General features: G+C 42.4%; 1 protein-coding gene across 3 annotated transcripts in view; it reads right to left on the reverse strand.

Annotated features, from left to right (window-relative positions):
• The window catches only part of Rnf145 (ring finger protein 145), a 43,566-nt gene that overhangs the window by 16,261 nt on the left and 12,082 nt on the right, over positions 1–15,223 (reverse strand). For all 3 annotated transcript variants that reach the window (XM_021636687.2, XM_021636688.2, XM_060363817.1), the window contains exon 4: positions 3,492–3,583. In XM_021636687.2, the coding sequence (XP_021492362.1) occupies positions 3,492–3,583 (92 nt within the window). The remainder of the gene's footprint in view (positions 1–3,491; positions 3,584–15,223) is intronic.

Below are 15,223 nucleotides of genomic sequence, written 5' to 3' on the forward strand. Positions count from 1 at the left end.
CACTGCTAGCTCCACACTACAGCAGGTACTGTTATTGCTTGCGAGGCACATTATGTTGAATGGATTTGACATGATATTAGCATTTAGCCTTTTCTCCAAGTCACATAATTATGAAGTGCCAGCAAGAAAAAACATACACATTTGTGACAGCTCTGCACTTTTATAATACACTTCAGCGGCCTTAAACTGGAAATGTTTCCTAATATTTGCTTATGCTAAATTCCTAAAATGAGTCAGGTAATCTTATTTTGTCACCCCAGCTGACTTTAAATTCAGGGTCCTCCTGCCTCCATCTCCCCGGCTGCACAAGGACAAGTGTATACTAGAAACCTGGTAGAAAAAGCAGGCTGGAGACAGAACTGATGAATCAAGAGAGCAAAACAAAAGCAGAGCTCCTTCACAGACAAGAATGAGAAGACAGAGACTGGAGAGAACTGGACTGGAGAATACAAACAGTAAGCAAGCAGCTTGCTTCCCAGAAGGAAGAGGACCACAGCAGGGAAGGAAGGGGTCACCAGGGGCTGAAGAGGCCTGGGAAGACAGGCATCCGGGACCGTCTGCAGAAACAGCTCCAGGAAGGCTGCAACCTCTCACAAAGCATGGCACATGTAAAATGGCTTTGGTTTTGTTTTGGGGGTTCTGTTGTTGTTTGAGGCAAACCACCACTGCTTTTTTGTCTGTTAGTTCTCTTTCTGTAGTGCTGGGAATGGAGCCCAGGGTCTTATCCAATCGAGCTAACGGTGCTACTATGAAGCTGTATCTGCAACCCAAGTTTGGTATTACTGAAACAAAAGCAAGGGTTTACTTTAAAATCAGTGTGAAAAAACAAACACTCCTTAATATGGCACGAATATAATTTTATTTCCTCATCAAATAGCTCTTAGTTAAGCTTTTTATCAATACACGAGAATGTAACCAAGCCAGCCTGGACCAGAGCAGAGTCTGCTTCAAATAAACAAACACATGAAACAAGGAAGGAAGAGGAGGAGGTTGGAGAGGTGGCAGTTGAGGCTTCCCCTCCTCTGCTAACACAGACAACCTACAACTGGCAGAGCAGGAAGAGCTACGCTGGAGTCTACTTCCCTGACTCTGCAGTGCGGTGGGGGAAGTGGGTCAGCTCTGTTTGGCTGAGCTTGTGGTGTTCTTTGTGCCCTTTGACCCAGACAGGCCAAACTGATCTTCCTCCTAAGGGAAAAATACATGTGCCTCCAAGACCAACCTCATTACCAGGCACCTCTGCTACCTAAGGATAGACCACTGGCCAGTTTTGACACTGAGAATCTGAAGTTCAAGAGAAAAGCCTAGCCAGTTGTTTTTGGGTTTTGTTTTGTTTTGTTTCCACCCTTCCCAATTCAGCAAACTCATCCTTTGCCTTCCCAATTCAAAAGATACAGGGAAAATCCTGCAAGAAATTTTTACTCCTCACTCAAAAGCGCAACAGGCCCATTGCTGGCCTTGGATGTCCCATCAGAACAAGGAGAGGAGTTATATAGAGAATGTGAATTTTGTCCTAGGAGTCTCATTTCAAAAAGTAATGGGAAAGAGGCAAAATCAAGTAACAATATATTTTACATAACCAAACATTCCCTAAATCTTAGCACGTATTAGAAATTAAAAAGATGTTTTACACCCCTTTCCACTAAGTAAACCTTGAGTTTGTGTCCTGCACACAGAGCACATAACAATGTGAAGTGTGTCGTTTTGCATGCTCAGCAGCCACATGTAAATTCTGGACAAAACAGCTTTAGGTCAGTGCTCAGACACACTGCTCTTTCTGTGGTCCACCCCTGAAACCTCCCTGTGCAAAGAGCTGGGACGCCATTTCAGAAGACCTCTTCCTCTTCAGTTTCCCTCTCTTTAACAGTCTCTTACGGAGGTGTGGCCTGAGAGTTGGTTCCCTCGCTTCCTGTTGGGGGTCTCTGGCATGGCAGGGGTGGGTGGCTCACTTTGGACTGTATCTATTTGCTCTTAAGTCAGTACTTCCATTTTTAACATTCTGCCTCAATCCTGTACAAGATTTATTTCTGACAGCAGGATGTTCACTTTCAACAGTAGTAACTAAATCTGAGACATATCTAATTCACTTTAGCCTTTCACAGTAATGACTAGCTCTTTAAAAATTAATCTCCCCAGATAGTTAAAAAACCCTTTCAGAACCACAAGCCTCTATGAACTATTTTTGATATGATCATAAATACAAATAATAAGAAACATCTATGTGAAAGCGATGACCGGAGTTGGATTCCCAGGCCCCACAAGATGGAAGGAGAAAACCAGCTCCTGCAAACTGTCATCTAATGTACATGCACACATGAAGGCATGAGCACACAGCACACATTCATGCATACATACATTTGAGAGCACACACACTCAATAAATGTAGGAAGAAAGGAAGGAGAAAGGGAAAAGGGAGAGGGGAAGGAAGGATGGAGAAAGGAGGGAGGGAAGGAAAGAGGGAAGAACGAAGGAATGACAGGAGGAAGGGGGAGGGAGAGAAAGAAAGAGAGAGAGTCTGTGTAGGCTGGGGCAAAGCTTAGTTGGTAGAGAGCCTGTGAGTGTTAGAGGTGACAAGTTGATTTTTTTTTTTTCTATAAAGTTAGTTTGCCAAGCAAGGCCCTAAGTTCCATGAATTTCCTACCTATTATGCTAACCTTTTAATCTTTCCACTTGACAAAACTTGCTTACTGGAAAGGCCTGGCTGCACTCACCTAACTTGAGGAGCTGACTCTTGACCCCTTATCCTTCTCCTTCACTTCCTTTGTGCTGATTCTTATAAAACTAGCCAATTTCCAAATATGTGAGTCAGAACCTAACCAGTGGGAAAATGCTGATGAACACCTGCATTAGAATAAAATCTAGGGGAACTTCCTGCCCCCGTGAGCTCATGCTTGCTAGCCAGGTTTGGTTTCCGCCCTTGTCTGGCTTCTTTCATTTTGTTTGTATTTCTTTGTGCAACACAATTATTCTTTGTCTGTTTCTAACAAAAGCAAGTACAAACCCCTGGGCTCAATCCCCAGCACTTCATAACTCAATAGCCCTCAGAAGGGGAAACAGCAGTTCAAGGTCATCCTTGGCTATTTGGTGAGTTCAAAGCCAGCCTGAGCCACAAGAGGTGCTGTCAGAAATAAAACAAGGAAGGGAGGGAGGGCAAAGAAAGTAAGAGTACAAAGATACCTATCAGAGTGGGGTGTGGCACTGACTACCTGTGAAAACAGCATCAGGGAAGCAGGAGACCAAGGGTCAGGAGGTTGAGGGACGTGGAGGGAGAAATTGAAGCTCCCTGGTTACACAGCAAGACCCTCACTCAAACCACCAAAACAAAGCAAAACGAAGGAGCAAAAGGTCCTAAATATAAACACATAAAAACCCAAAACAAAACAGTACCTTAGTCTGGAGAGCCAATAAACAAACTTGAATTTTTAAATGACTAAATACTGTTTTTTTTTCTTAACCATAGATGGTTTCCTATACCTTTACTTGTTAGTACTTACCTATTAAGGCTGTGGTAAAGCGATTCATGGAGAGAGGTTCTAAATACATTGGTCCTTCATAGGCAGACTCCAGTTCACTCCTGACATAGTCCCTGAAGAAAAACAATAACAATATACTGTGTGAGGGGAGGCAGCTCAGTCACCTAGTCATAAAAACTCACTTCTCAGAAAGCCTTAGACATAAAAGCATTATATAAAGAGCCTTTATCTTATCTTTCAGACAATAGAAACAGGTGGAGCTCACTGCAATTGAACTTGACTCTGCAGAGATGGCTGTCCACGCTGTATTTTGTGAGATTTTTTTTTCTTTTCCCATCACCCTACTCAATATGTGATACCCAATTAAAAAAAAAAAAAAACAAAAAACTTGAGGCATCCTCTCTCAGAACTAAGGAAAAGAAAATGACTACTGACAGGCAGTATTGGAAATTCCTTATTTGACTTGTTCCCATCACCACCTCTGTCTTACTTCCTCCAAGGTCTGTCCTCAACTATTCTATTAGCTACACATAAAACAACAAACGAGTTAGAAAGCCACCTCACAGTAGGACAATCCTTCACAACTATTCTTTCAAATATACAAAGGATCTATGTTTAGAACTATAATACCTAAGAAACTGTAAGAAGAGATATTTGTAATACCTACATTTTAAAAGTTTCCTTTTTTAAAAAAAATAGGTATATATGTATATATCTACATGTGGGTTTGTACACTGGGGAATGCAGTCCCTGGGGAGGCCAGAAGATGGCATCAGACTGCCTGGAGCGGGAGTCAAGGGTGGTTGTGAGACAGCCTTGTGGGTACTTAACGAGAAGAGTGCCCACTCTTAATGGCTGAACCAGCTCTCCAGCTCCAGTACCTACGTTTTAAACAAGTACCAGATCACATCAAACAGCCCCTTCCAGATGTAATTCCTTCAGGATGAGACAAGTAAGAAGCTGTAAGCACTCATGTGAGAATTGTTTACAAAACACAGGCAGGAAACACAAAAAGGGCATATCTTAACTATCTGCTAAGTCATGGGGCTGCTACAAGATAGCCAACCCAAGTTTTTTACATTAAAGGGAAGTTTGTGAAAAAAATAATTCTCCGTTTTTTTTCAACTGTTGAATGCTTTATTCACTGTATTTTAAAATACTTTCAATGTTTCAAATATTTTTAACAGACTCAAATTCTGTATTTACTTTTTCCACAAAATTACTTCCAGTTAGGCAATCAGCTTGAATTCCTTTAGCATGGCATAGTCAGCTCAGAATGAGTTTTACATAACCAAACAGCAGGGGGCTGCCAAAAGTTCAAAATGTTAAACTTTTTTTTTTTTTAAAGATTAGGGAACATTTTAGGGAATGATTAAAAGGGCAGTGACTAAGCCCTCGGGCCATGGAGCAAACAATTCTCTATCACCTTCTGATGACTGTCTCTAAACACATCACATACTCACATTTAGACTCAAAGAAAAGAGCCAATCTCTCCAGAGGAAAGATTTTAGTCAGCATTAGTCAACCAGGAACAACTGTCTAATGCGACACTTTTGTCACGCTGACTGCCTGGGGAGGAGAGGGTATGCTGGCACCTGGTGGGTAAAGGCTAGTAAGCATTCTACAGTGTGAGTGGCAGTCCCCAAAACATCAGTTCTGAAGAGGCACAGAGGTGATCTTTGCAAACAAGATGTGAAATTATGATCAACGCAACAACTTTATAGTTCTAGGGTAGAAGGAAAAAGCAGGCATACAGCATGCACACACCATTAATACCCACAAGCCTTTGACATGCTACACAGGCAACAAATTCTATCTAAAGGAGAAATGACTGAGTCTTGGCATTGCCCAAGCTCCTGGAGCTCGGCTCTTTCCTTGTGGCCACAGCACATTCTGTACACTGGTCCAGTTCAAATTTCAAGCGGGGACAGGGCAAACCCACAGACAGAAAGAATACTAGAAGTTGCCAGAGCCTGGGAAAGGGGGACGCGAACATGTGGATATGAACGTAACTGCATATGGTGGTTAGTTTTAAATGTCATTTTGCCATCACCTAAAATCACCTAAAAAGGCTGTCTCAATTAAGGGCTTATCTAGAACAGACTGGCCTGTGGGCATGTCTGTGGGAGATTGTCTTGACTGTGATGGGAAGACTCACCCTGAATGAGGCAGCACCATGTCACCAGGCTGAGCCCATGCGAGCAGAGGAAGCTGGCTGAGACTAACAAGAAAGGGTCCCTTTGTCTATCCTCTGCTCCTGACTGTGAATGTGGTGCTTTCCACTCCTGCCCTGACTTCTCCACAATAGGACTATAGGCTAGCAAAATAACCCCTTCCCTCCCATATCGCTTTCATTCGGGGTATTGTAGCACAGCAAGAGAAGTGAAAGTAGGACACTGCCTGAGGAGTCAGGGGTTTCATTTTGATGTAATGAAAATGTTTGGGGATTATGTAAAGTCGGGTGAGTACATGGATGCACTCTGCCATGGGAATTTCACACCAACAGAAATGCTAATTCAGCACAAGAGGCTCCCAGGGCCTGAGTCTCAGGAGCTCAGATAGAGCCTATGGAGACTGCAGAGCAGAGGACCCTGTTGGATATATCACCGTTAAGTCATACAACTGCAGACTCAACATTATCTGCAAAAACATCTCACTGCACGAGGAGTGTCAGGGGCTCACATTACCTAAAAAAAGCCATCTTTTAATTCACTTTCTTTTTGGGGGGATGAAGGGGTTCTAGACAGAGTTTCTCTGTGTAGCCTTGGCTGTTCTGGAACTCGCCCTGTAAATGAGGCTGGCCTTGAACTCAAGAGAATGGCCTGCCTCTGCCTCCGGACTGCTCAGATTATAGGTGTGTGCCATCACTGCCTGGCTAGCTCCCCTTCTTAAAAGCTTTGCTTTGTCTTTGGGTTTCCTTATCTTAAACCCTAACATCACATGGCAAGACTTACAGGGAGAAGCTGGGGAAACAACTCAGTGGTAGAGTTTGTCTAGCCAGGACAGGGAAAACTGTAGCCCCGACACCAACTATTGTATACACATGATGCTGGGCTGAAAGCAGCACCATGCTCCTAATCAGCTACAACTGTAGGAAACGGGGTAGTAACATGCAAATGCTGTGATTATTCGAAACTTGTGGAAAACCAAATTCTTAGGTTCACATCTGTATTTAAAAGTTACTTTTTCCCCTCTACACCACCAGGTTCCTTTTCATCTAACTGGCCCCATGCACCTTTCACTTGAGCCTAAGCAACACTTGTTTGACTCCTCTCTTTGTAAGTTGTTATAGAAGTCAGGCCCCTACTGTACCCTTTTGATCCTAAAACCTTTTCTTCTAATACCTTTCATTACTTTCATTCTCTTTCATGCTCTATATGTGAACTACATTGCTCAGGTAAGGACACTAAGTGAAGTCTACATCCCAGTAGAACAATCAGCCTTAACCACAACACCCTGAACAATTCCCGCCAGCTGGTACCTGTACTGCACCCTCTAGGACCCCAGGCATGGCTTCTCTCTTCCCTCTCTTCCCTCTCTCTCTGCCACCTTCCTGGCTCCAAGCCAAACTATCCCCACCTACTCCAGAAAACAGCATCTTTCTTAGCCCCTTTACCTCCCTTCATCTTCATCAGGAAAAGCCTTCAGAATCTATCTGGCTGGCCTCAGTAAGACAGCCAAGCCCAGAAGCAGCTAGAATCCCTTGCTGTACCAGCTGAGCTAAGCTGAGCTTGTCAGAAATGAAACTGACTGTGGCAAAAGGGCTGAGCTCATAGGGAAACTACTATGGAAATACCCTGTCTAGAATAACACTGCACACCAGACTGCACAGAACTGAGATGAGATGCAGTTAACAAACATGTCCAAGTCCAACTTACATGCGTCCCCTCGGTGCAACTCAGACTGACAGAGAAAACCCTCCCAGCTTCCAGCAAACATAAAGATGGAGAAGCGGGGGAATGGGGAATGAGCAGAAAGAAAAGATGGGAAGGAGATGGAGAAAAGAAGGGGAACCCTGGGAAGACAACTGGGAAGACGGCTCAGGGCATAACGCACTTGCCATGCACACATGGGAAATGTGGCTCACATAACAGCCGGACTGTCAGGAGATTGCCTATAACCCCAGCGGAGAGAGTGGCCAACAAACTGGCTAACTAGAATGGCCATGAATGGAGAGTTCTGGGTTCAGCCAGGGACTCTGACTTGGCAAATAAAAGCAAAGAGCAACGAAGGAAGACATCTGGTGTCAACATGCTTGCCTACACTGTGCGTCTAACCATAGATATGTGAGCCTGCAACAGGCACGACACACCAGGACATACTTCAGAACTTTTGAGTCCCCTCGAGACACAATCAAGTTCACGGTACAGGCTATGGAGTTCTAATTTCATCTGAAAAATGATCGGCCTGGAAGGTGTACGTGGACAATGTGCTAAGCCAGCTGGAAACACTCGTGCCATTCTTGCAGAAACGAAAGTGTCATTTCCTCCGTGAACCCTTTTCAATTATGTAACGTGTGGAAGGCTGACAGCGAACCTGGGTACTACAAAACCAAGCCAAACACAGGGCCAATGTTCTCTAGTCCTGTGGGGGAGCCTCCTCACTGTCAACTAGAACATTCTGGGGAAGGGGCAGGGGATAAGGAATATATTAGATACACAGAGAAGCCCTCAAGGACATCTTGCAATTAGTAAAAAAAAAAATTCTTGCTATAAAATAATATACAAGCCATTACAAAGAAATGAATAGAAAAAACAAAAACAAAACAAGGAAACAAAAAAAAAAAAAAAAAAAAACCCAGGGAGCTTACTTTACCACTGTGGCTCGTGGCTGAATCTTTTATGCAACAGTCTCTTAAGTGGTGACGTGGTCCCTGGACAGCGTGGGAACAATCTGTATGTTCTGGCCACTTACAGGAAGCTTTTTCAAAAGATGTTAATTTCAAAGAAACCTAATCTATTTTCATACAGAACAAAGAAGGGAGCTCCAAATCCTTCAGTATGAACAAATAAAAAGTACCCATATAAGAGCCCCCACTCAGATGTTCAGGCACCTGATGTGTGTACACACATACACACACACACACACACACACACACACACACACGTATTACAGCCTCAGCACTGGACTAGTGCCTGAGCTACTATCCAGGCCAATTTTAATTATTTTGATACCTGCTTTTTTTTTCCTCCCATTCCTTTCTGCCCCCCTAGACAAATATTTAGTGCTTGCATTTAACAATGTCTAAAAGAAGGGGGAAAATGTCGAAACTGGTCAAATTTATTCCTGTCAAAACTTAACCTTCAGGATATACATGACAAAGTTCCACTTCATAGCAGCAGCTCTCAGTTCGTGTCCCAGGAGGTACTTGGCAACATCTAGGGACAGATTTTGGCTGCGTGACTGCCAGAGAGGAAGGTCTACTGGCACCTAATGGGTGGAGATCCAGGGCAGTCTCCACAACAGAGATTGAACATGTCTAAAATGCTACTATTCCCAGGGCAGAGACACCCTGATCTACAGCTGGAACTGCTGAGCTTTTCATGGAATAGGGAGCTACCTGTTTCTACCTTACATATAAACTTTAGGAATGTTTTATATTTGAAAGCAAACTTCCACACTTATCCAGCCAGGGTGAAAATCATGCACTTTTCCTATTCCAAGAACCCTTTCTAGTAGGGACTTAATGAAAGTCACGTGTGAACCCAGCAAGTTAATGCATGAACCAAGAATTAAGAGTACTAAAGCATAGCTTTTCTTTTTGAGAAAAACAAGTAATCATAGATATGATTCATGACGACAAGCTAACAAGAACACACATGGTTTAGTTCTGGACTGCCTCCATTTTAAACTAGTAATCATTCCGGGATATACACTAACTGCATCACTGCATGTGAAAAGCAGAGTTCTGCAACTTTTAATATCAAGGAAGATAATATTTAAAAATTTTAATCAAGTTAAATTAGAATACTACTAATAAATATTTTTATTACACTCTGGACTGCTGAGACAGCTCAGTGGGTAAAGGTACTTGCCACTAAGCTTAACGACCTGGGTTTGAATCCAGGCTGTGGAAGGAGAGAATCAATTTCCAAAGCTGCTCTGCATGTACAAAATGGTGCATCACACACACACACACACACACACACAAACACAGGAGCAAATAATGGGAAGATTTTTTACTGTTTGTATTGCACTGAGTAGAATCACAGAGTATTAAATATTTAACTCCTCCATACTACAAAAAGTGTCCACAGTCAAATTCTAAACAAGTTTTAACTCAAAGATAATAATTAACATGATATAAATAATTAACAACAGCAACAACAAAACAGAAACCCAGCTTTCCAAGTGTTAATAAAATTTTCAATTTAGAAAATCAATACTGATAAATATATCCTAGAGCCAGTTTCTGAAGTAGCTATTTAATTACTGAGATTACCCACATTCTGAATCTCCTAGGAGCAAACTGCACTGTCTTACGACCTCTTCTCCCTCTTCTCGTTGGGAGCCTGAGTTCTAAAGGGCTGAGCCATCTCTCCAGCCCAGACAGAGGTATCTTAAGTAGCAGCGAAGGACACAAATTATCTTTTCAACTAGATAGTAGGAAACCCGTGTCCAGAATATATACAGACTTTCCACAACTCAGTAACAACAAAGGTAATCCAATCAAAACAACTGGCAAATTATCTAAATAAACATTTTCCCAGATAAAAGTACTCAACATCATTAGCCAAGAGAGAAATGAAAATCTAAAGACTAATGAGCTGTCACTTCACGCACATGGCCAAGACTCCACAATAGGGTTTGTTGGCAAGGGTGTGGAGAGACTCATGTACTGTTGTTGGCAGAGCTGCAGGAAAGCAGTCACTTGGAAAAAAATAACAACAAAAAACAAACAAACAAAAAACCCTGCAGTTCTCAAAAGAACTAAAGAGAGCACCTTTAATCCTAGCACTCAGGAGGCAGAGGTAGATGGACCTCAGTGAGTTCAAGGCTAGCCACAAAGAAACTTTGTCTCAACCTCCCATACCACCCCCAAAAAAGGCTAAACAGAGAGACTGCACAGTTGTACAGTTTAGTAACCCTATTCCAAGGTATGTGCCCAAGAGAAGTACACTGCAACTAGCACTTAGACGGTCACAGCATAATAGCCCCAAAGCAGAAATGACCAAATGCCCATGTGGGTATCAGGTAAAAAACTGCACTAAAGCTACACACTGATACTACTGGACAAAAAAAGATTTAAAATACTGGGGCTATAACTCATCAGTACAGCGTGCCTTCAAAGCCCTGGGTTAGATTCACCTCATTTCTATCCCCTCCCCCCCCAAAAAAGGAGGAAGAGACAGGCAAGGAGGTTAGGGAAGGACCCAAAATACTGCAATATGAATCAACCTGTTAAAACCTGGCATCAAAGACCATACTTGCACAGTTCAAGATAAGTTAATCAAGAAAAGACAAAATAAGGGCTAGGGAGATAAGATCACTTGCTTGGGGATCAGAACTGGAATCTCCAACACCCACATAAAAACGCAGACATGGCTGTGCACGTCCTGTAACTGTAGCACTGCAGGGGTGGAGACAAGCTGTTCCCAGCTTACCAGCCAGCCAGTCTAGCTGGGCTTCAGGTTCAGGGAGAGACCCCACTGTCAAGGCAGAGTGGTGATACCTGGTGCCTTGGCCTCTGCTCACACATGTGTACACATACACCCCCTCACACACACACACACACACACACACAGAGGCAGAAAAAGAGAGAGAGAAACTAGAATAAGGCTGATGGTAGCCTTGAGATGAAGGTCAAGGGGCTCATGGGATATGAGAAGTACTAAGTCTCAGAGCAGCGGTTCTCAAACTGTGGGTCTAAACTGCTTTGAGGGTTGAATGACCCTTTCACAGGGATCATACATCAGATATCCTACATATCTGATATTTACATTATAATTTATACACCTAGCAAAATTACAGTTATAAAATAGTAACAAAAAATTTTATGGTTGAGGATCATCACAGCAAGAGGAACTGTATTAAAGGGTCACAGCATTAGGAAGGTAGAGAATCACTGTCTTGGGGGGGGGAGCAAGAAAAGCCTAATGTCCATTGTGGCCACAGTTTGCACAACTCTGGAAAAGCACCAAGAGCCACTGAACTGAGCTGCAGACTTTAAGGGGCTGTATAAACCCAGTGCGAAGCCACACACAAATCAAACTATAAGACTTTTTTTTTTTTGGTTATTAAGGTGACAGTTTAAATATTGGAAAGCAGTGAATTAAGTGACCTGCAGTTTTTTTAATTTAATTTTTTTATTATTAGTTGCATTTCATTAACTCTGCATCCCAACTGTATCCCACTCCCTTATTCCCTTCCAATCCCATCCTCCCTCCCTCATCTCCTCCCTGTCCCTTTCCAAGTCCACTGATTGGGGAGGACCTCCTCCCCTTTCATCTGACCCTGTTTTATCTGGTATTTTCAAGGACTGGCTGAAAAGTCCTCCTCTGTGGCCTAGCAGGACTGCTCTTCCCTTGGGGGGTGGGGAGGTCAAAGAGCCTGCCATTGAGTTCCTGTTAGAAATAGTCCCTGTTCCCCTTACTATGGAAAACCAATTGGTTACTGAGCTACCATGGGCTACATCCGAGCGGAGGTTCTAGGTTATATTCATACATGGTCCTTGGTGGAATGTCAGTCTCAGAAAAGACCCCTGTGCCCAAATATATTTGGTCCTTGTGGAGTTCCTATCCTTTCCACGTCACACTAACTCCCCTTTCTTTCATATGATTCCCTGTACTCTGCCGAGGGTTTGGTTATGAGTCTTAGTGTCTGCTTTGAAACACTGCTAGGTAAAGTCTTTCAGATGCCTCCTGTGGTAGACTCCTGTCATACGTCCAATGCACATCCCATTTGTCTTTCTAAGTGAGGACTGATCCTCTTATCCCGTGTCTGCTTTCTTGTTTATCTTCTTTAGGTGTATACATTTCATTATGTTTATCATATCTTGTAGTGACCTGCAGTTTTAATGTCACTATTTTTAAAGTAAAGATATCAACATTCATATCTTAAAATATAGTATTTTACATGATAGTATTATTAAGTGTGACATGTCACACGTAATTGGAGGACAGCACATCTTTGCCAACCTTTCACAAGAAAGGGACAGTGAACTGCACTGAAGGAAAACTAGACTATGTCCTAGCTTCAAAGTCACTCAATGTCAAAAGTCTAAGACACGCACTGTCTGTTGCTTTAAAGCAGCAGCTTGCTACAGCAGCACACCCATGAGCTGACAAACAATTCTCCTTTCCACTGCCCATGTCCCTCCCTAAGAGAAGCAAACTCAAGTCGGGACTGCCCCTCCCTGCCGGTCTCTTGCCCAAGATTCCATCTGCAGATCCCCAAGTGACATGAATGAGAATGGGATATTGCTCTTGCTCACCATAAAATATTCAAAATTCTTTTTAGTGTTTGGTATATTTTAACTTTCTAATGATGGGAACAAACATTAAACATTTAAAAAAATATCCTTTTGCTAAAACTAAATAGTTCCAATTGTCATACCCTAACAGGGCTTTTTCTTTGTACCCTGAAGCTGCTCTGGGTCCCCCTTTTTCCTTACATAACAGGATTTTGCCTCATATGGAAACTGGTGGATTGGTAATACTGAAGATAAAAATAGAATTACATGTTTTGGGTCATCACACTGCCATTAGACCACATGGAAATGCTCATGACTTTCACCCAGGATTATGACTGTAATAAAAAAAAAAGCTCAATAGCTCTATCTTGAATTTTGAAATTTTCTTGATGATCCTCTCTGATCATCATCATGGCTATACCACAGAATGCTCAAAGTATCTTTAAAAGATTAATAGCACTAAAAAAACCTTCACAGAACATGACTGTGGCCTATCTTGAAAGAATGTTAGTTGAACTTTTAGTGAGCCTTTACTTTCCACCAGAACTGTACACACACGGTCCCTTAAGATTGTCATCACTATTTCTTTAGGTGTGGAAACTAAGTCTTATCTTTCTGGTGCTTAACAAGCAACTTGCAATTTAAATGTATCTATCCATCTAGCCATCCAGCCTTCCATCTAAGAATGAACTAAAAGGCTCCCAGGTGTCTAGGCACTCTTTGCACACTGAAGTGGTAGCTCTAGAGCCCTGCCTGGTCTTAAATAGAGAGTATTGCATGGATGGGACTTTAATTTATTAAAATTCTTTGGTTAGCATTTTTATCAACATCTCTCCACCCTGACCATGAACTAACCAATACCATCTGGCAGCGCAAGGTGAGGTCATGTTGCTCTCTTTGCTACACAAAGTAACTGAAAGCTGTTTCCACTGAATAACCCAGGGACATGATGCAGGAGGACACCAAGTGATCAAGGCAACTGTCTCCACTTGAGGAACGGAGCTTGATTTGAACACTGAGGATTCTAAGGAAGAGTGCCTAGTGTTGAAACAGAACCTGAGAAGTTGGTCAGCTCCTAAAGAGGGTGAAGATGCTGCATCCAACAAGAGTGGCTAGAGACAAGGGACAGCTCAGGTGTCTTATTACACTTACTCTCTTGTAACCAGAGAAGCCCAGGAACAGAAAGGCTCGGAGCAGCAGCAATAACTTCAGGTAACTGTTACTGCCTTAAACTTTGTACATTTTCACAAAGTTTGTCTACAATGAGTACTGCAGCTTTATAACCAGAAAAATTATAATTTTTAACATCTATAAATCAATTTCAGCCATATAACATGAGACTTCTAGATTCAACTTCAAGCCTACATTAAAATGTGCAGGGCCTGTTCTACACCCGAGGCCACTGCCATATCTCCTTAAAATTCAGAGTATACTTCATTTCAGTAAATACATGTCAATGAAAAGGTGTAAAATTTAAGTTTCAAAAGAAACTATACCTCAAAGTATGCACTACATTCATCGCTTTAGTTTCTACCACACTTTAACATTTTATCCCAAAGGCAGGAAATTCGTGTAGCAAGGCAGACTTCAGCTTTAGCATTTTTCACACAATTAGTCCCACCACAGAACTGATGGAACCGCTCACACTACATTTCTGCAACGTAACACACCGATTCTCATCATTTTATGTTGACGTCTTCAAAAGGAAGACAGGACTAGCTCAGGCCAGAGAGAGATAAGCTGTCTCTCAGTCTGCCTGCAGGAATTCTCTTTTCAGGTAATACAGAAGCTCATCTTTAAATATAACCTGAAGGCTTGTTTTGTGCCCCCCCCAAAGCACAATCTCAACCCAATTTTAGCCATTAACCTTGAATGATTGTATCTATGGAAAAACAGGTATATAAAACTCTGCTTTGGAAACCTACTGTGATGGTTATCTTGGCTACCCACTGCTGGGAGGGATTTTCTTAATCAGATTATTTGAAGTGGAAAGAGCCACCTAAAAATGGGCCATACCGCCTGCCAGTTCAGATGCAAGGAAATGAAAGAAGGAAGCATCTTTTTCCCTGTTTTCCCTCATGCTTGCTGGTAACTCTATCTATCCTGCTGCAGCAGTATCTCCCACAGATATTAGAGACAACTTTCTTGGGCTTTCCATGTACACTGAAGACCAGGAGTTGGCCTATCTCCACTGCACCCTGTAAGCCACTCTAACAAATTCCCCTTCAACACAAATATTCAATCTATCTGTTGTTTTCCTTTAGTGGGTCTCAATTGACTAATAACCTGCCTAAGCCTTAGCTTCGTAACAGTATTCACTAAAAATAAATAAATAAAAACC

This window comes from Meriones unguiculatus, chromosome 11 (assembly GCF_030254825.1).
Source record: "Meriones unguiculatus strain TT.TT164.6M chromosome 11, Bangor_MerUng_6.1, whole genome shotgun sequence".
Lineage (NCBI taxonomy): Eukaryota > Metazoa > Chordata > Mammalia > Rodentia > Muridae > Meriones > Meriones unguiculatus.